We start from the raw sequence: 23,283 nt of genomic DNA on the forward strand, positions 1-23,283 counted from the left end.
TTTCATATGTATTTTATGATTAAACTTCAATTTAGATGATGGAACCAATTTCCAATCCAGCCCTTCATTGTGGGCGTGTGCCTTGAACAATACATTGTTTCAGTTAATATTTGAGTTGTATATTGAAATTAATTTTCAAGCAGGAAAGTGGTTGTTTGTAATTAACCTGCATTTCAATTCAGTAAACGAACAACTAACCAATGGGTATACAAATGTTGTTGTAGTCTACTTGTGGTTTTTACAAATACAACGCATATTGTCACCATAATCCTCTATTGATGCATCAGTGGTAGGTACAATAATCCTTCATGAATCAGTGAATCACGCCTTGTTTTGGGTTATGATGATTTTGATTGACCTCAGGTGATATCATTGACCCAAAATTTAACTTTTACTCATGAGTTCTTTTGTTTGTGCTTTTTGTAGCACAAGAGTGTCTCAACCCTTTTCTAGTTTGGGCTCATTATTAATTTAGTACCTCCTGACCTATGATAACGTCCTTCGGAAGTTGTACTTAATTGTCTATCATAATGTTGTGGTGTGAATCTTATTAAAATTTACTTTGCTTTTTTACTGTTTATTACTATACTATGTACGAACATGTTGAGAAGCTAGCTGACGAGATTAAAAAAGGAGTTGTTTTTGTTGAAGGAGTAGAAGCAAAGCTATGGTAGGTTTGTAATGACATGTCTTTTGAGTTATAAGCCTCTGTCTTTCACATTTTCAGATTACTTAATGTCTATGATGTTCTTATTCATACAGGTACCTGAAACAATCTGGGTATTTTCATTATGTATTTATGATGTTCTTATTCATACAGGTACCTAGCCTAAAACACTGCCTCAAGAGGTCCTTGGGAAAATGGGAGCACCTCCAAAGACTGATGTACCAATTATGACACCCAATGAACTACCTAAGGCTGATGGCTTATTGCTTGGTTTCCCCACAAGATTTGGACTAATGGCTGCTCAATTCAAAGTTTTCATGGATGCAACTGGAGGTCTATGGTGCACACAGACACTAGCTGGAAAGTCTGCAGGAATCTTTTACAGCATTGGCTCTGAAGGAGGTGGACAACAGACCACTCCGTGAGTTACCAAATCACACTTGGTTTTGCGTATTCTGGTGATCAGAATTTGTTTTTGATTTTAAATTTCTGCAGGTTGACATCTATTACTCAGCTTGTTCACCATGGGATGATTTTTGTGCCCATTGGTTACTCAGGTTGATTTTAAATTTCTTTAGAGTGACCTTCTGTTTTCTTTTGTACTTCAAGTTCAACACATTCACCTTTGAATATTGGTACTTACATTAAACAGGTGGTTAGGGTTCTAAGAGCAAATCCAGTAATTGTTATGGTAGTTATTGTAATGGTCTTGGCTAGCCTGGTTCATCCATCCTTCGGTCTCCTTATACTTCTCTTCTCTCATTTTCTCTATTGTCACAATGCATTATGCAGGTATATCTATTCTACATTTATTAACATCTGATCAAATGATATATTCCTTATACTTTCAAATGTCTATCAATCTATCTTACCTACAACTGACAGATGTAAGCTAATTTAACATTCATTCAGTACAAGTTTTAACAAATCCCCTATTCCATTTTACAGTTATGAAAACAATCCTGGCTTGATACAACCAAAAAACACTCCATATCCAGTTTCTCGAACACCACCACTAGCTTCTTCAGGTTTGTTGATGCCTGTTTATCTTTCAAAATGGTTTAAAATTGGGTAGGATAATAAGTTGAGGTGACAAGGTGATATCGGGGTCTTTACCTAATGGAATTTCATCCATACATAACCTTCAAGAGATCTTATTACAAGGTAACCAGTTTTCAGGTCCATTATCCACTGATATTGGATTATGGCTGCATCTGAATAGGTTGGATTTCAGTGATAATCAGTTCAGTGGAGAACTGCCTAAGTCACTAGGGATGCTCAGTTCTTTGAGCTATTTCAAGGCATCAAATAATCTGTGTATCCTTAATTAAGTTGTGTCTCTTATTTTAATGAGTTTAAAATAATGAGACATTATCATGCATGTATCCTTCTATGAACCATTTTCATCTGCTTAGGATTTTTATGTGCTTATGATGTTTTCAACTTAATTATGTGCTCTTATGATTAAATTTGACTAAATGTATATTTACACCATTTTTAGGATCATGTTCATTACTGAAGGACAATTGTGCACGTACTATTCCTTGAACAGGCATCGACAAGACTTGGATAGAAAATATAGTCCTTTGTATTGCATAAATTGCTATTTAAAAAAAAAAAAACAATCCACGACGATTCTTTTGACACGACCGTCGTAAAACCTGCACATTTCTACGACAGTCACCACGACGACACCGTAGTAGAATTCAGCCTCTCTTACGACGGTCATGGGACAAGACCGTCGTAGAATTTACAACTAACTGCGACGGTCACTTACAAAAGACCGTAGTAGTATTAAGCCCATTCTACGACAGTCTTTCTGACATAACCGTCGTAGAATATAGCAAAGACAACGACGGTCTCTGGGAGCAGACCGTCGTAGAATTCGACCATGCTCTAAGACGGGCACCTACACAGGCCCGTCGTAGAGTACGATTAAGTCTACAACGGTGTTGTCCCCATGACCGTCGTAGTCTTTCGTACATTCTAAGACAGACCTGTCCGGCAGCCCGTCTTAGAATTGGAGAATATCTACGACGGTTTTGGTTAACCGTCGTTGAAATCGTCAAAATTTTTTATGTCGTCTGAGACGACGACGGTCATTAACCGACGTAGAATATTGTTTTTAACCGACGTTGAATTCTACTTTTGTAGTAGTGATTATTCATATTCATTTATTATTATTAGAAGATAAATAAAGGATAATGGTGCTAAGAATGCACAACTCTATTGGGTCACCTAGTAATATTTTTTACAATGCATCTGCGTCCATGATTTTTTGGTTAATGATGGATTGCACGGCTTCTTCGACACTGTGATCTGGAAAATGGAGTCACCTACATACCAGAACATGATGGAATGATCAACATTCAATTTGTACTCACTACGCAAGTCCGACCATCCAACTGTAATGAGAGGTCTGTCAATATTCTTGTTGTATTCCATGGTGTGTCGATAAGCATTTATTTCGATCAATGTCGATAACCATTCATATCCACTATCATGCACCTGATTGAGTATTCGTGAGAAATAGTACCATTTGTTTCTCTATGTGAAAGACTCTGTCTTCCAAGCGTATATCGATCAAAAACAGAGAGATGATACGGTGATAATAGTGAGATGAAATGGCCAACATATTTTTCATTCCAATACCAGCTTTATGACGTCCATTCAAACGTCGCAACATCCATCTCTCATGCACGAATCAGTTCATATTTTGAGTTATTTGTCAATGGGCTTCTTTATCGTTAACAACTAACTATGTTGGGCTAAATATGGACTATTTTTACCAAATTACAATTAAAAAAAGGCTCTTGCTATTTAGACCTCCCTTGTTACTAAGTATACCCCTGTTATTCCCTTTCCACCTCGATTGCCCATACTCCTTTTCTTAGAAAAGTACATTCCTTTTGCTTTCTGAAAATATATTTCCATAATTACATATACCTATTTCAGAAATGCATTTTTGAAACTATAATTCATAGTTTTTGAGATATACTTCTCGAATAGGTATGTATTTTTTAAATAAAATATCACTTTAGAATTAAGATGGTTGACGAGAAATTAAAAAAAAAGATGATAAACGTTTATGTTATGTTCATGTTTGTTAGTCTTATCTTCTTCTTCTTATTATTAGCGTAGCATGTTGGCCTTAGAGAAGAGAAATGACATTATGTATTAGCAAACTAACATTATGAGGCAAAGCACCACCGTGCAGTACTCTGAAGGACATATATTTGTCAGCCACTTGAATGTTGAACTTGTCTTTTTTTAGTGATGAGCTCGTTTTATGACTCAAGTAATGTGGACATATTTATTCTATGGTTCTGTATTAAACATCGATTATGTGCTTTACCAATGTGTTTTGTCTTTTTTTGGTGATGAGCTCATTTTATATGTACTGAGTATGTGGACATATTTATTGTATGGTTCTGTATTAAATATGGATTATGTGTTTTCGCAATGTGTTGTGTTGTGGTCTACCTAAAAAATCAACTTGAACTTGCTTGTAGGAGACAGGGTGTTACTTTTTCTCTAGCAGACCTTTAGTCATTTAGACACAAGGCATGAAGATTTGCAGAAATTAGTGACATTCCTCTTGATAAAATGGTTTTAATGTACATTGCCCTAAACATCTAGTGGTAGTCCTGAGTTTTGTTTTTGCAGATGTGCTTAAGAGAAATTGTGAGGTAACGGTACTTGATTACGTTTGCAATATTTACAAGATCCAATGTCCCTTCGATTCCAATATATGTCTTAACCTATTAGTCATAGTTTCTGAATCCAACTTTTACTCCCTTTTTGGTTGCCAACCTAGCACACGAAGAGTGGAATCCGTAGGTTCAATTTTGTGTGTTTATTTGTGATGTTGAAGGTCTGTTTGTTCTGCAAATGGTAGCAATAGCATATGTTGATGCCATATGTTTCTTTAACTGCTATAGCTAATTTCTTCTCATGGATGCATAGTAAAATAATATGTATTTAATTCATTTAAAGGTCACTGTCGCATCTTTGTTTTGTTCACTTACAAATATGTGAATTTGCATGCTAAAACATAATGTGTATTCCGGGTTGGGTTGTATGGTATCCTTGGCTAATTCTATTTAGAGGAGATCATGTTATCATTTTTTCTAGGTAGAATTACTTTGGCATTCTAGAAAATTTTCTGGCTATGCAGGTGGGCTGAAGTATAAGCTGAGGCTGTGAGGTAGCACTCCTACCATGGGGTTATATATATATATATATATATATATATATATATATATATATATATATATATATATATATATATTTGAAAACATGTGTGACAGACAAATTGGGTCATGCTGTGTGCTGTGATGATATTATTGTTTAGTGACAAATGTTACATTATTGAATATGATTATTCTAAGATGCAGGATTATGGCAAGTAGTAACCAATTTTTTTGTTGTGCCAATTTTCTTTCATGTACAATTGGTTTTAACTTAAAATATTACCTACAAATGTCAAGTGATGCAAAGTATATAAGTGTCCGCGTACCAGTAAGTAGAAAAGAAAAAAGCTTTTAGTTCTTTTAAAAAATTAACAAATGCATGGGTTATTTTGTAATTGTAAAAATGCTTAATTTTAATTTATTTATTTTATTATCTACAAAATCACTTTAGTTTAAAATATTCCTTCCTTCTTCATCTCAACCAAACAATATCACTTTCCACTCTTTTTCACTTCTCTTCATTTCCTTTTCTTTCAAAACTACCAAACACATAAAATGACTAAATTAAAATAGATAAGTGAGTTACAAACATTGACGAAGCTTCATAGGGAAATAGGGAAGCCATGGCCACCCTAACTTTTAACATACAGACACATATGTGTGTAATTGACATTAGCAATAATTTTTCTAATTTTATTATATTAAGTATTTGATTCGAAATTTAAAATTGATTTTGAGTTGGTACATCCAAATATGAACATCCAAATATATTTTAAGTTTTACTCTAACTTATTTTTAAAATATCAACATTCAAATGTAAATAAGATTACTTTAAAATTAATTTTAACAAAAAGAATTTAACTTAAATCAATTTTCCAAATGTTCACCAAACAGTCATTCAAAGAGAAACAATAATTTTAATTTATAAAAGAACATAAAGATAATAATTTATTTGTCATTTTATTATTATTATTATTATTATAACATCAGCCCTTATGGCTAACTAATTACTAGCACCTTTTTTGATACATTTACTATTTCATTAATTTTTTTTCATAATATAAAACTACTTTTTTTTTCTTTTTTCAAAACTATTTTTTTTATAACTCTATATCTTCATTTAGACACAGGAAAGTTTATATAATATGATTTGAACTTGCAATTTTTTCTCTTGTGAGTTTTTATGTAGATTGTGTAAGAATTGATCTCCAATTTTATTGCAGCTTTTTTCAAAATAATATTATCATAACTACTATATTTTATTTATACATTTTAATTTTAATTATCTTGGTCCCTTTAATTTTTTTCTCCAAGTTTCATATTAATGGGACAATCCTCACTTTACAAGTTAATTTTATAAGGTTGAGTGAAACTTAAATCCGAATGTTAAGATGATATCAAACATTATTCTATTGAGTATTGTTAGATATATCAAATCACTTATTACCGAATTATTATGAGATCACTCATAAATCTAATTTTACATATTTCATACTTGAGATGTTAAGCTCTTTGAAGCCTAATTTGACATCATAAGGATATATTATGAATCTCATATCAACTAATAATATGTCAAATTAATGTTTATAAATAAGAGAAAATTCTCACCTTACAAATTAGTGTAATAGATTTAAGTCTAAATCCAAATTTTTACTAAGAATTTTATCAAAAGTTTACAAATTCTAGTAAATTTGGATTGTAAATAAATATAGCCATTAATTTTCAGACTATCACTTCCTTCACAATTCCTTAATTTCTTCGTACAACAACATAAGACGTGCCGCAGACTTACATGGTTCAGAGAGGGAAACGATCATATGTACATTGAGCACATAATTTTAAAGCAATAACTTAATCACAAACCATTTTAAATACAATCAACACATCAAAATTAACCCAAGTACCTACCAAAGCCAAAAGAAAACCCTTTCTAAACAAAATAAAGAAGGAAAGATAAGCCACTTATTATTAATTAGTATACATTGTTGTTGATGAAATACAAAGCATTGCTAGTCTTCCTTGCCACATCCAAGACAATTTTTCTGATCTTGTCCGTCAAAGTGGAATCCACGTTCATCTCATCAAACCCATCTGAGCACGTTTGGTCATTGGTGATAGAAGCACTCACCCATGTCTTTATGTTGCTGATCTGAAACTTTCTATCAACACCATCCAAATGTCCCATGGCATCAAGGGAATCTTTGAGTTCACCAATGGAATCCTTCACATTCCCAAAGCAATCTTGCACCACTTGTTCTGCAATTTTTGTCAAATTGTTTTTCTTTAGAATCTTTGATATGGTGGAGGATGCACTCTTGGCTGCCTTTAAGGCAAGGGAGAGTGACACATTGCATAGCTTGAGAGGATCTGCTTCAATTTTTGTAGCATAGGGGAATAGTGTTTTGTAGCATATTGATGGATACGTGGTTGAATTGCAAGAGGCTTTAATGTAGCTTTTGAAGGTTTGAGTGTAATTGGATTTGGATGGAATGGTTGTGTTTCCATAATTGGTGGCAGTGTAATCAATCTTGGTTAGGGTGGAATTGGTGGGGATTGGAGAATTCTCACAAGCTGAAATGATGTTAAATTTGGCTAGAAGGATGAATGCAACAATTGTGAAAACTTTGTAGGAAGCTAGCTTCAAAGTGTTGGCTTCCATTTCTAGATCTCAACTCTTTCTATTTCGTCTATCTTTTCATGTCCTCTTCATTTACATGATTTATAGGTGTATTCCGTGATTATTTTAAGCCACGTCCCTCACTAATAAAATTGCAACTTAAGAAAATGTGCCAGAATACATGAATTGTTCAATTAATTTAATATTTCATTTTTAATTAAGAAATTAATTTTTATATATTGTCAGTAAGAAAATTGCATCAATAACTATTAAGAAATTATAATAAATATGATTTTTAAGACAGAAAAATCAACAAACTTATTACATACAAATTTCCTCGTAAATTTCCTTTATACTGTTGATATATATACATAATTTACTAAACGTTTGATTAGAATTATAAAAAATCTGAACTGTCAAATAGCTTTCCAACTATAATTTGAATAAACATTACTCATAATTGGATGATCATGATAATAATTAATGTGATTCATTAGACAAACAACGATACTTAATAATAAAATAATAATATTTTAGTTGTGATTATTCTACTATAAATTTTTTAATTTTAGAAACAAAGGGTAACTATAATAATTAAATGAAATGAAATCCTCAATATTATACATGATAATCTCTTATACTCATAAGATATAAATTACTTTGCTGTCAATAACAAAAATAATCAACTGAATTCGCAAACACGTGTTTCTTTTTAATGGATAGGATTTTTTTTTTATAACAGACGAGAAATATTTTTTTTGTTCAATAATATTTTATTCCCATCTATTAATCGATATTTTAATAAAAGAACTCAAAATGTTTTGCCGATAAAGTATAAACTAGTAAAGTGGCCAAACATTACTAATCTGTTAACTGATTAATACTATATAATCCGTAATTATTAGTTTCTAAGTAACACTTAGGAGTAGTTTCAATTTTCCCTGTGATTTTTGAGATATCAAAGTAGCTTGGGTAAAAACAATGCAATAATTTTAGAATAAAAGAAGAAAAAACATTTTCATTTGTTTTGGTATGAACAAGATGTATCTTCCACGAAGAGATAATATTATTTGAATTAAATAGAAGTATAATTGATAATAAATCTCTTACTACAAATATTTAATGCTGTTTCGTACATAGATCTTGAACTTAAAAATACATTTTCATTATGCAAATATTTTGCTACATCATAACTGATTGAGTTGAAGAGATATTATACATCGCCGGCATTTGAGAGGCAAAACGGGACAGATAAGCTTCCAACATTTACTCGACACGTATCAAATACAGAGCTTCAAAAGTCTTTAATCTGATTAACCTCAATGAACGTGCAGGCATTTCACGTTGGCATGCGTGAAATGCTGCACAAACATAGGAGATTAAGGCTTGGGATCTCAAATTTCTATGTTAATAATAATTATGTCAACAAGGCAGCTATATGGAGGGTACGTGACGAGAGGATGAGCAAAGACACTTGAGATGATAAGTTGTGCCTTCTATGTCAATTGTCAACTCCTTTTTAATTCTATTGAATAATAAAAAGAAAAGTCTAAAATGATAATTACTTATAATAAATAATGTCTACGAAATTTACAAGCTGAGATTACCTCAAAAAAATAAAACAAGTTAAAATTCCACGCAAACCTTAATGGCAATATATACTTTTATGTTTTTTGATTGCTATATACATTTGAGTGTCGGTAAAATAGTATGTGTTTTTTTATATCAAGAATTTAAGCGTTCGTGATCCGTGATCGGGCTACAATTATAAATTTGATTTATTAAGAAAAAAAAAATTCTTATCTATTATGTAGCCTAATTTAACTTTGTCTGCTAAGGGTATTATAATATCATATACCAAAGTGCCGAATATGCTTTAAAAACGAAAGTCAATATGATTGCTGCAAATTAACATGCATCCCCTTTAATATAGGTCGTTTTCCCTTTATTCTTGTTTACACCGTTGTTTTTCAAAAAGAAAAAAATATATATAGAAAGTAAAACTGGAAAGTAATAAACAATTAGCTAATGGCTAAATTAAAATAGGTAAAAACAATTGATCAAATTAAATTATAAGTTAGTGAAATAGTAAAAATTATTAGTTCAATAGAATATAAATTTGTAAATTTAAGTAAAACATAAATTAAAAATATTCGACGAGTTTTTTGATTTAGGAAAATCTATTATATAGAGTATTGAAATATATACAATGATCAAAATCAAGTCAAACACAAGGGTTATGTTTAGTAAAACTAGATTATAAGTTAAATGGAAGCTTATAAGCTATAAGTTATGAGCTAAAAAACTAAAAGTTAACTTAAAACTTATAAATTAGTTTGTTTAATTGAAAGTGTTTGATAAAACTAACTAATTAGTTAACCGATAAATGTTAAATGATATAAAAGAACACATTTAAATTTTATTTTTAATAATTTATTATCTTAAAAAGTATGATAATAATTTTTAAATTTTGTATTATAAAAAAAAGGTAAAATTAAAATTTTCATTTTTTGGAAAAATTAAATTAAATTAAATAAACTTTATTAGAATTATGTTGTTTAAAATCATTTTCTTAACATTTAAATATGTTATTAATAATATTATATTAAAAAAAAATAAAAAAATTTCAAATTGAATAAAAGGATAAAGTAGAATTTCAAATAAAATAGTAAAGATAAAGTTGAGAAGTAAAAAAAGCTAGTTGCTTGTAAGGTAGCTTATTTTTCATAAGCTATTTCAAATGGCTTATCAAAATAAGTTACTTGAAGCAGCTTATGAAAAAAATAAGCTATTAAATATATAAATTTTGAGTAATGAATATATCATGTATATATCATAATAGTTTCAATATGAATGACAATAGATCAGAATGCTATGTGTGGTAGCTTTCAGCTCCCCCTAAGTCTAATATACTTATGCATGAGTCGATGCAACTGTAGACACAAATATATTGAACTCTTTCAGAACACTTTATTTTATTATTTGACTGGTGTTTGCATAAAAAATTCTTTCATTTACTTCTCCCCCTTTTGTCATTAGCAAAAAGATAGTGGGTTTGAAGGTAAAAGAAGTGATAGAGGACATCATTGCCGATCCCGAGTGGGAGGTGGTGGTGGTGGAATATAAGGGTGAGTAGATGGTGGCAGAAATGTATAGGGAAAGGTTGCTTGTGGTGGAAGGTTAAGTTTTTGTGATTGTGTAGAGGGTGAAAGATTGGATGGAACACTTATTGGTGGTTGAGGTTGGACGGGTGGAAATAGTGTTTTCATAGGAGTTTGTCATGGTGAGTAGAGAAAAAGATTAGGGTTTCTATGAGGTTTTCTTGAGAAAAAGCTTGAGAATTCTTGCAAAGATATTGAAGATAGATCTGTTCCCTGATTTGAAGGAGTTTATAAGGAATGTGGGCGGTTTCTCTAGGCTTTTAAAAAGTAACTAAGAGTCTTGTTACTCAAGGATAGCTCAACAGTCAAAACACAATGTTTTGATAAGGCGTATAGTTTTCAATATATCCCTCGTCCACTCATAGTCGTCTATTCATGTATGTACGCACGTACGTACGTACGTACGTACGTATGTATGTATGTATGTATGGGCATTGGACGATGTGTCCTCTGGATGCAGAGTGTATCTTGTCAGGGATTTAGACATTAATCATTCCTTTACTAAGGTCATTCCAAGTTGATCCCTTAATAGAATTAACCTTTCTTTAGTAAGGGTTTTTGTAAAAATGTAAGTAAGCTGACCATTAGTGGGTACAAACTGTAGTTCCAATGTTCCCTTCTAAACATGGTTTCTTAGAAAATGATGCTTAATTTCTATATACTTGGCTCGTGAATGCAGAGTAGGGTTTTTAGAGATACTTATTATAGCTTTATTATCACAGTGGATAGGGATGTTTTCTTCATATATATTGTAGTCTTCTAGTTGATTCTTTATCCATATCAGTTGAGTACAATAGCTTGCTGTTGATATATATATTTTGCTTCTGTAGTGAATAATGTTACTGATACTTGCTTCTTACTGATCCAAGTGACTAGGTTTCCACCAATGAGATGGTAGCTTCCACTGGTGCTTCTTCTTTCAATTTTGTCACCAACATAGTCAACATCACGGTAACTAATCAACCTGAATTTCTTGCCATGCTTAAAGTAAAAACCAAGATTAGGAGTTCCAATTAAATATCTAAATATTCTTTTGACAACAGTTAAGTGAACTTTCCTTGAGTCTTGTTGGAATCTGGCACATAGTCCAACAATGAACAATATGTCAGGTTTGGACGCAGTTAGATATAACAAGGATCCAATCATTGCTCTATATTGAGAGTTGTCCACTTTGTTGGATTCCTCGTCTAATCCAAGACATGTTGTTGGATGCATAGGAGTCTTTATTTCCTTCGCATCTTCCAACTTGAACTTCTTGATAAGTTCCTTGACATTGGTTTGATGGATATAGATTCCGTTGTTGGTCTATTTTATCTGCAGTCCTAAGAAGAACTTTAGCTCTCCTATCATACTTATTTCGAATTTAGCCTGCATAAGCTTAGAGAAATCCTCATAAAGAGGTTCATTAGTAACACCAAATATAATGTTGTCCACATAAATTTGAACTAATATAAATTGGGATTCATAGTTTTTGTAAAACAGAGTTGTATCCATTTTTCCTCTTTTAAAGCCATTATTTACAATAAATGAACTAAGATGTTCATACGAAGCTCTAAGAGCTTACTTGAAACCATATAATGCTTTATAGAGTTTGAAAACATGGTGTGGAAAAGTGTTACTCTCAAACATAGGGGGTTGTTCTATATAAATTTCTTCTTGTATTACTCCATTGAGGAATGTGCTTTTTACGTCCATTTGATATAGTCTCGTTTTTGTATGAGTTGCAAATGAGAGTAAAATGTGTATTGCTTCTAGACGAGCAACATGAGCAAAGGTTTTTGTATAGTCTATACCTTTCTGTTGTGAGTAACCCTTGGTAACCAATCTTGCCTTGTTTCTCACAACCTTACTTGTCTCGTCCAACTTGTTTCTGAACACCCACTACTTTCTTTCCTTGTGGTAGTTCTACAAGTTTCCAGACATCATTCTTTTGGAATTGTTCAAATGCCTCTTGTATGGCTTTTACCTAGTTCTTATCTTCCATTGCATCATCAATATGCTTGGGTTTCACTTCTGAAATGATAGTTGTGTAACCTTATTGTTTGAGAGATCCTCTTGTCTGTACTTTGGTTGAGGGATCTCCAATGATTTGACTCTCTGGATGGTTCTTCCTTAGAATTCGTCTAGTTGGTTCTCTTTCTTCTTATGGTTGTCCTATTACTTGATTGGACGCATTTGTTCCTATAGATTGTTCTATTAGTGGTCAAATGCCTTCGTCTAGTCTTATATCTGCAAAAGATTCATCAAGCTCTGATATTTCTGTATCAGGTTCTTACATGAATAACTTGTTTCACAATTGAGGTTCTAGAGTTATAAACTCTATATGACTTGGATGTTTCATATTACCCAAGTAATGTTCCATTATCGCACTTAGAATCAAACTTTCCCAAGTTGTCCCTAGTGTTAAGAATGAAACATTTGTATCCAAAAGGATGGAAATATGAAATGTTGGGTTTTCGTCCTTTCCACAGTCCATAAGGAGTCCTTTTTAGAATGGGTCTTATATAAATTTTGTCCTGTAAATAACAGATAATATTTATTGCTTCAGCCTAGAAGTGTTTAGGTGTAGAGTTATCATTAAGCATGGTCCTGACCATTTCTTGCAATGATCTATTCTTTCTCTCAACAACTCCATTTTGTTAAGGTGTTCTAATAGTAGAGAAGTTACGAAGAATTCCATTCTCTTCACAAAACAGATGAAAGCTTTCATTTTCAAACTCTCCACCATGATCACTTTTGATTGAAGTAATGCATACTCCTTTTTTCATTTTGAATCCTTTTACAAAATTTAAAAAAGACCTCAAAAGACTCATTCTTGTGAGCAAGGAACATAACCCATTTCCATCTTAAGTAGTCGTCCACTATTACTGGTTCATATCTCTTTCAACTAATAGAGATTGTTCTAGTTAGACCAAACAAATCAATATGTAATAGTTCAAGTGGTTGATAACTGCTAAATAATAATGAATTAATAGTGGAAAATCGGTCTAAAATTAACTTAGAATTAATTATTTAGCAGTTATTTATGCTTCAATTTGGAAAGATTTAATTAATTTTGAATTTTGATTGCAGATGTGAAAAAGGAAGGTACAACAAGCAAAAAGGGGCAGAAATAAAGAAAAAAAAGAAGAAAATCAGAAGCAGCCCAAGTCCAGCAAGGCGCTAAGCGCAGGACGCGCGCTGAGCGCGACGTGACGCTGAGCGCGAAGCTTTGCGCTCAGGGAGACTACGAAGGCCCAAGCCCAAGTTTGCACCTATAAATAAGAGGGTCAGCCTAGGAAAAACACACCACCACAAAACCCCCTCTCCTAGGGGTTTCATTTACTCCCTTTCTTTCTTTCACCCCTCCTCTCATTGTAAAGCCCTCAATGGCCATGAGTATATGGAGCATTTCAAGAGTTATCAATAAAAAGAGGAATTCCCTCCAGGTTCTTTTATTTATTTACCGTTCTTTCTTTTTACATCCTGTATCTCGGAACTTACTTTCTGTTAGGGTTTAGTCCACTCGGTAGAGGGTAAAGCCTAATTAGGGGTAAGGAATGAATACTTGAATCTGTTTTAAGGGTTAGGCCACTCGGGAGAGGGTAACGCTTAAGAGAACACTAAAAGGAGGAAATTATCGGGTTATCTTTTAGAGGGTTTTTCCTTCTAGTTTCTTTTATATGCTTTTCTTTCTTGCTTATTCTGCATCTCGGACTTTGTTTTCTGTTAGTCTTTAGGCCACTCGGGAGAGGGTAAAGCCTAATTAGGGATAAGGAATGAATGCGTGAATCGGTTTTAAGGGTTAGGCCACTCGGGAGAGGGTAACGCTTAATAGAACAATAAAAGAAAGAAATCATTGGGTTAGCATGACTTAATGCCTCAATGCCCATGCTTTAGCAAACATCTAGAATGTAATCTTAATGCATCTTAGTTATTGAGTCTTCGCAAAGGGCATTTGGAAGATAGGTAATTAAGGTAGGCTTGTCATCATGAGGCATCAGGGGCAAGTAGATGGATAGATGTGGGGCAGAATTAGTTCACTGGTATTGATAACAGACAAATCCAGAATCCATATATCTAGGCTAATTAGACTTGTCAGGTTTTAGCGATTTTAATATATAGATTTTATTCCCTATTTTTCTATTGTTGGTTTTTCTTAGAAGTAGTTATTCCTTATTTTATTGTTGGGTTTTATTAGGAGTAAGTAGTTAGGCTTAGTAGATTTAGACTTTATTTGAATTTCGTAGAAGTAGTTATCTTTATTGCAATTTAAATATTTTATCTTATATTTTTATCTTTCAATCTTTTATCCTTTTCTTTTATCTTCTAATTTTATCTTTAAATATCTTATCTTTTCTTTTATCTTTAAATATCTTATCTTTTCTTTACCTTATCTTCTATCTTTCTTTATCTTTTATTTTAAATTCTTATCTCTTGGTTTTAAATTGGGTTTGCATTAATCTAAGTACAAACAAAGTCCCTGTGGATTCGACACTCGGACTTCCGAGAACTTTCCTACTTGTGATGATTTGGTACACTTGCCAACGAGTTAACAGTGGTCTTGAGGTGGAAACAAATTTTTTGCTTGAAAATAAGGTTTAATCTATTTCCCCTTCTGACATGTTTCACAAAGTATATAATCTTTGTATGACATTCTTGGTAAACCTCTCAGAAGGTCACGTCTTTGCAGTCATGTGATTTACCTCAAGCTTGCATGTCCAAGTTTCTCGTGTCATACCTAGTGATTTTCTTTTGATGGATAATAAACATGTTACATTTTGATTTGATAGTTCACTAAGATTAATCTTACAAAGATTACCTTTCCTCTTAGGAGTGAAAAGTTGTGTTCCATTTTTGTGTTGGACGACACACCCTTCTTTGCTAAAGGAAACTTCAAGTCCATTGCCACATAATTGACTTATGCTAAGCAGATTATGTTTAAGTCCTTTAACAAGCAATACATTATCAATGGAAGGATTGAAACCATGGATGGGAGTCAGGCATTAAAACATAGACTTTTCTCTTGTCATGTGACATAAGTAACCACTTTACATGTATCATGATTAGTTTATTCTTTTTGTGGTTGAATATATCTGCAATAAGAATTATTTTCTCTTTAGGTACCTAAATTTTCTTGGGTCCTTTCTTGTTAGTTCTGAAAGCATTGGACAATCTAGCCTTTGGTAGATGTCTATACTTAGATGTCATGTGTCCAACCTTTCCACATAAAAAACACACTATGGTTTCCTCATCATGATCATACTTCTTTCCTTTATATCCATTTCCAGATTTGTCAATTGGGCATTTGGATAGAGTTTCTTAGTGCTTCGAAAAAATTTGGATAGAGTTTCTCTTAGAAATTCAATCTCTTGATGAAGTGTAATAACACCTTGAGGTTGTTTTTGGAGAACCTTATACTGTTCAAGTTTATCATTTGATAATTTCAGGTTTTTCTCATATCCTTCACATTTAACCCATAAGTTATGTTTACTTGCCTCTAAGTTTTCATAATTCTTATGAACTTGTGAACATTTTTTCAATAGATTACACCTTTCCTCATTTAGGCAACCATGAAGTTTATTGAGTCTGACATACTCATTTTGTAAGCCTTCTAGTTGATTTTTCTACTTTTGAAGGTCTTCCAATAGACTAGACCTTTCTGTACACATTTCCTCATTTTCTAGGTGAAGCTTTGTTTTTTTTTTTTTTTTAAATTTAGACTTTCAAAGTCATCACATGATTGAGTGGAAATTTTTGAATAATAATCTATTTGTTCTTAATGTTTTCCTTGAAGTTGTTTGTAATCTTTTGAATGACTTTTGAAGTCCTTTCTCAAATTTTGATAAGCTTTGGACAAAATGGATGAGTTGGAGAGAAGCTCATGATATGATAATTGAAGAGTTTCAAGGTTGTTTTATTTACCTCCTCTTCTGATTCAGAGTTTGATCATTCTGATGTAGTGTTTGCCATCAGATAGAGGTTGGCTTCTTCTTCCTCTTTTGTTTCTTCATCAGATGATGTGTCGTCTAGTTCTTGCCATGTGCTTATTAGTACTTTCTTGTCCTTTGACTTGAAGTACCTTTTTTGGGAGTTGACTTATCAAGATCTAGACATTCTGACTTGAAGTGTCCTGGTTTCTTGCACTCGTAGCATATGTTGGATCTTTTATCTTTGTCCTTTCTTTCTCTATGTGGTTTCTTGGATCCTTTCCAGTCTAATCCACCCCTTTTCTTCCACATCTTCCTTGAGATGAAGGCATTGATCATCTTTGTCTGAGCTTCCATTATTGGACTCATCATCATAAGATGTATCAATGTTGATAGCTTTGGATGAGCATCTGAATGTAGGTCTAGATGATGATTCTTTGCTCATTGAAAATGCTTTTGCTTTTTGTGTTGTTAGAGCCAAGGATTTCCCCTTTTTGAATCCTTTATCTTGTTAAAGTTACTACTCATGAACCTTTAAGGTTCCAATCAGTTCTTCAATGGACATGGAGTGCAAGTTCTTCACAGTTCTCAAAGTTGTTATCTGCGGTCTCCACTTTCTGGACAAACTTCTTAGAATTTTGTCAATATTATCATAGTTATCAAAATTTGTGTTAAGACAATGTAATTCATTTAAAATAGTTTGGAAACTTCCAAACATGGCTTGTATATCTTCACCATCTTCCATAGCGAAGAGTTCATACTTACGTGTCAACAAGCTAAGCTTGTTGCATTTTACCTGTGACGATCCATCATATATCAAAGCTAATGTGTCCCACATTTGTTTTGAACATTTGTAGTTGTGGAACTTTGTATGTTCTTCCTCAGAGAAGGTGCACAACAGAGCGTTTCGAGTTTTAGAGTGCATTAGAAACCTTTGTCTTTGAGAATTTGTCTGAGGTTCTGGGAATCTTATTCAGTTGATCATCTAATAGAATATAGTTGTCGTGTTCTATGACATGCCAGAGGTCAATATGAATGGACTTGAAATAAGCTATCATACGTTCCTTATAGTAGTCGTATTTGACGCCTTTGAATAATGGTGATTTGTTTGTGGAGTAACCTTCCATATCTATTTGACTTTAGGATCTTTCCTCTATATTTGTGAAAATACTCAACCCGCGAGGTCGGCCATTGATACCAACTGAAATACAATAAATCACACTAGAAGGGGGGGGGGTTGTTGGACAAGTGACCTCAATAACTTAAGAGGGGAGGTGAATTAAGTCTTACAAAATTTCCCACTAACAAATTTTGACCCCTTTTTAAATGATATATAATAAGCTCAAAATGCAGAAAAAGAAGAAGCAATCAATTTAACAATGTTGTTTTAAATACGTAAGAAAAAGTAAACTGCAGTAAAATAACTAAGATAAAGGAAGAGAGAAATGCAAACTCAATTTATACTGGTTCGACCACTTCTTGTGCCTACGTCGAATCTTCAAGCAACCCACTTGAGATTTTCCACTATCTCTGTAAATCCTTTACAGACTTTGAACACACCTTGGGATCCCTCACCCTTGTGTTCAAGATTCTCACAATCCAAGAGACAAACAATATCTTGATTACAACTGAGTTTATGAGATGAACAGAAAGATTCCTCTCCTTTAGAGTAGATGATACAAATTGAAGATCCTCAAAGAATTCTCAATAGATTTGCAAGTGTTTGGCTAATAGTTGTTGAGAGAGCATTTGACAATTAAGTTATATTTTTAAAATCTCTCTCTCTTTCTTTTTGAAGTCAGACACACATATATAGGCCCATCGTGCCTTTTCAAAATGGTTTGAAGAGATGTGTCTTTTCAAAAAACTTTTCTAAAGTTTTCTCACTGGTAATCAATTATAGGTTTCTGGTAATCGATTACACAGTTATATTTTGAAGGGTTGTTAGTCATCTTATACGACTAACTTTTGTATAGAAAACATTTTGCAAAACTTGTATAGTTCCCCCAATTTATGGTTATTTCGTAGTAGTTTGTAAATAAATCTTGTTTTATTGTTAAAGTTGTCTCTAGAATAGTTCCATTAGATTTAACGATGAAATTTGTGCAATTTCAGGTTAAAAAGAGGCTAAGTCATGAAGTGCTAAAAGTGACAGTTGAGCTCAGCTCATTAGTGGGGTTAAGCGTGCATCCATAGCTAAGCGCAGCTTCAGCGCACCAGAAGAATCTGGTAGAGTGTCAATATCAAGGTCGTGCGCTAAGCGCAAGATCAGTGCGCTAAGCTCAAATCCACTTACTCGCGCTAAGTGCGAGGGTGGCGCTAAGCGCAACATCGCAGGATCAGAGCCTATTTAAAGCTGTTTTATGCAGAATTAGGGAAACAATCCAGAGAGTCACCATCACAGCAAGAGGAGCAACTTTTGCAAAGATACCTAGGTTTTGTAATTAGAGAGAGATTAGTGAGTTACAGAGTGATTGTGAGATGTTGAGAAGAGGAGGAGGGATCCCCCTTCTTGTGTAAGGAGCAGTTATTCTCTACTCTTAATCTAATTATTGTTAGGGTCTTTCTATAATGGCTGGCTAAACACCCTTGTTGGGGATTTCTAAAGAACAACTAATGTAATTACTTTAATATCTAATTGATTGTGTTTCTTGTGTTCAATGCTTCTTTTAGTGCTTAAATTCTGTATGCTTTTGGTCTGATCAACCATTTGTGTGCATGGTTAGGTGACTTTAGCATTGGGAAATGTACTGTTGCCTTAGAACTTGAATGAAGCAGGATTGAAACTTAGTCTTAAATGAGGGATCTGCGGATTAAGTTTTGGTTTTAAATATGCTGTTAGAATAATGTTGTTTGGTCTAAGTCTAGTCCAATAAGAGGGATATGAGGACAAAGCTTAGGCTAAATTAGTCTAAACTTTTGTAAGCTATTTAAGTTGTGTCTAGTCCAACATGAGGGATCTGAGGACGAAACTTAGTTTAAATTAGTCTAAACCTAGGAGGGCTGTCTAAATTAAGCCTAGTCCAACAAGAGGGATCTGAGGATGAAGCTTGGATTGATTTAGTCTAACTATGGATCGAGGTTTAGTAATTTAGGCTACAACATAGAACACAAAAGCATGATTGATTAGAGAAACATCTTTATATACATCAACTGGTTTGTTAGAAAGACCCAACACCTTTACCTACTGTTGTCAATCTTACTTGCATTTTTACTGTTTTTAGCCTAGACTTAGTTTAATTATGTTCTAAATCATCAATTATCAATGTTTCTTTCAACAATGCCTTATTTCTAAATTTAACCTTGTCTAATACTAGTTCCCTGAGTTTGATACTCGGATTCATCCATTTTAATTTTAAATACTTGACAACTCGGTGCGCTTTCCGGCAAACCGGATTTCCGTTGAACATATTTGTATAAGGAAAAAATTGGACCAAAAAGTAACTGCAGGGGAAATCCAACAAAGTATTTATGGCGCCGTTGTCGGGGAACTAGATTTAAGAAGAGTTTAGTTCAGTTTTACGACATTGCTTTATATTTTTCACTTTGATTCATTGATTCTTTTGTTCATATTTTAGTTACTGTACATTCATTGTTCTTTTGAACTGGATAATTGATGTTCTATTTTCTTGTATGCAAAGAAGATCTACTGCAGGTGATTTGATCCCCATTGATTTGGAGATTAATGCCACTTGTAGAAGGGGTAATTTAGAGAGAATAAGAATTTTTTTGCAGGATTTAGAAGCAGTAGCAACTCCAAAAGAAGAACCTCGATCTTCCGAGGCATCTTCTAGTTTTCCTATTATAGGGCATTCTCATATAGAACTTGTTGAAGACCCAATCATGGCTGAAGAGCCAAGAAGAGTAACCCTGGAGGATTATTCAAGTTCTAGTGTGCCATAAATTTTCACTAGTATTGCACAGCCAGGAGTTCAAGCTCAGACAATTACATATCCTTCTTCTTTGATGTAGCTAATTCAAAATAATTTGTTTCATGGTCTACCCAATGAAGACCCTTATGCTCACTTGGCCACCTATATAGAGATATGCAATACTATCAGGCTGGCGGGTGTGCCTGCGGATGCAATCAGGTTGAGTCTGTTATCATTTTCTTAGCTGGAGAAGCTAAGAGATGGCTTCATTCTTTTAAAGGAAGCAGTATGAAGTCATGGGATGAAGTGGTAGAAAAGTTCTTAAAGAAGTACTTCCCTGAATCGAAGACTGCAGAAGGCAAAGCTGCCATCTCTTCCTTCCACCAGTTTCCAGATGAATCATTGAGTGAGGCACTTGAAAGATTCAGAGGTTTATTGCGGAAGACTCCCACTCACGGTTTTTTAGAACCAATACAGCTCAACATATTCATAGATGGGTTGAGACCACAATCGACGCAGCTCTTGGATGCTTCAGCTGGGGGTAAGATCAAAATGAAGACCCCCAACGAAGCAATGGACTTAATTGAAAGCATGGCTGCTAGTGAAATTGCCATTCTGAGAGATCGAGCCCACATTCCTACCAAGAAGAGCTTATTGGAGCTAACCTCACAGGATGCTCTATTGGCACAAAATAAGTTGCTATCCAAGCAACTAGAGGCATTAACAGAAACACTCAGTAAGTTGCCAGCTCAGCTTTATTCTGCACAAACTTCACATTCTTCTATTTTGCAAGTTGTAGGATGTACAATTTGTGGTGGGGCTCATGAATCTGGATGTTGTATCCTAAATGAAGAGAAAATTGCACATGAAGTTAATTATATGGGGAATCAGCCCTGAGGCAAAATACAAGTGGATTTCCAGGATTTCAGAATAACTAGCAGTATCAACAGCAGAGACAGTGGCAAAATCACCTTGGTAACCAATTCAACAGAGACCAGGGCCAAGTCTCTATGACCGAACCACAAAGCTGGAAGAGACTCTAGCTTAATTCATGCAAGTGTCAATGTCTAACCAAAAGAGCACCAAGTCTGCAATTAAGAATCTGGAAGTCCAGGTGGGCCAACTTGCAAAGCAGTTAGCTGAAAGACCATCCAACAGCTTCACAGGAAACACAGAGAAAAATCCTAAGGAAGAGTGCAAAGCTGTGATGACTAGAAGCAGAATGGCGATTCAAGTAGAGGAAAGTAGAGCTTGTAGAAGCAAAGCTTCATGATGAATCAAGATTGATTCAAAGATGTTTTGATGATAACAAAGGTGATGACAAAAAGCTCAAACGTCAATCAAAGAATGAGTTCAAGATGTTCAAGATAGAATCAAGAACACGTCAAGATTCAAGAGAAAAGTTGATTTCAAGAATCAAGAATCAAGATTCAAGGATCAAGCTTCTAAGAATCAAGATCAAGATTCAAGACTCAAGATTCAAGAATCAAGAGAAGGCTTAATCAAGATAAGTATGAAAAGGTTTTCTCAAAAATTGAATAGCACATGGTTTTTCTCAAAACATGTTTACTAAAGAGTTTTTACTCTCTGGTAATCGATTACTAGATTGTTGTAATCAATTACCAGTAGCAAAATGAATTTGAAAAAGTTTTCAAATGAATTTACAATGTTCCAATTGATTTCAAAAAAGCTGTAATCGATTACAATGTTTTGGTAATCGATTACCAGTGCCTTTGAACGTTGAAATTCAAATTCAAATGTGAAGAGTCACATCCTTTCACATAAAAGCTTTGTGTAATTGATTACACTGATTTGGTAGTCGATTACCAGTGATTGTTTCTGAATAAATCAAAAGATGTAACTCTTCAAATGGTTTTTGACTTTTTCAAATTGGTTTTAAGTATTTCTAAAAGTCATAACTCTTCTAAATGGCCCTCTTGACCAGACATGAAGAGTCTATAAAAGCAAGGATTTGTTTTGCATTTTAAAATGAATCCAATCAATCTAATACAATCCTTTACAAGCCTTGAATCTCTTTGAACTTCTTCTTCTTCTTTGTGCCAAAAGCTTTCCAAAGTTTTCTGGTTTTCTAAACCTTGAAAACTTGTGCTATTCATGCTTTTCATCTCTTCTCCCTTTGCCAAAAAGAATTCGTCAAGGACTAACCGCCTGAATTATTTTTGTGTCTCTCTTCTCTCTTTTCCAAAAGAACGAAGGACTAACCGCCTGAATTCTTTTGTGTCTCCCTTCTCCCTTGTCAAAGAATTCAAAATGACACAGTCTGAGAATTCTTTTGATTCTTCCCTTTCCCACATACAAAATTTTTCAAAGGACTAATCGCCTGAGAATTCTTTTGTATCCCCGTTCACAAAGTATCAAAGGTTTAACTGCCTGAGATCTTTGTCTTAACACATTGGAGGGTACATCCTTTGTGGTACAAGTAGAGGGTACATCTACTTGGGTTGTTGACTGAGAACAAGAGAGGGTACATCTCTTGTGGATCAGTTCTAGTGGAGGGTACATCCACTAGGTTCAAAGAGAACAAGGGAGGGTACATCCCATGTGGATCTTTGCTTGTAAAAGGATTTTTACAAGGTTGGAAAAGAAATCTCAAGGATCGCAAGTCGCTTGGGGACTGGATGTAGGCACGGGTTGTTACCGAACCAGTATAAAACTCTTGTGTGTTTGTCTCCTTCTTCCCTACTCTTTTAATTTCCGCTGTGCATTTTAATTTCCGCTTTTACTTTTGGTTAAGTTTCTCTTCTACTCTTTATTCTCTTAACAACATAGTAAAAGCCTTAGAAGAGTAAATTTTTAATTAGTAAAGGTTTAGGAATAATTAATTCACCCCCCCTTCTTAATTA

At 33.6% G+C, this 23,283-nt stretch overlaps 1 protein-coding gene and 1 pseudogene across 1 annotated transcript; one reads left to right on the forward strand and one right to left on the reverse strand.

The window, feature by feature from the left end:
• The first annotated feature begins 575 nt into the window (after positions 1-575).
• Positions 576-1,229, forward strand: LOC114410579 (annotated as a pseudogene).
• Positions 1,230-6,569: 5,340 nt separating this feature from the next.
• Positions 6,570-7,549, reverse strand: LOC114409378 (pectinesterase inhibitor 4-like). Its single transcript, XM_028372813.1, has one exon. It carries the CDS (start codon positions 7,517-7,519, stop codon positions 6,833-6,835), a length of 687 nt encoding a protein of 228 aa, XP_028228614.1. The 5' UTR covers positions 7,520-7,549; the 3' UTR covers positions 6,570-6,832.
• Between the last annotated feature and the right edge of the window lie 15,734 nt (positions 7,550-23,283).

The sequence above is a fragment of the Glycine soja genome, chromosome 4 (genome assembly GCF_004193775.1).
Source record: "Glycine soja cultivar W05 chromosome 4, ASM419377v2, whole genome shotgun sequence".
NCBI classification, from domain to species: Eukaryota; Viridiplantae; Streptophyta; class Magnoliopsida; order Fabales; family Fabaceae; genus Glycine; species Glycine soja.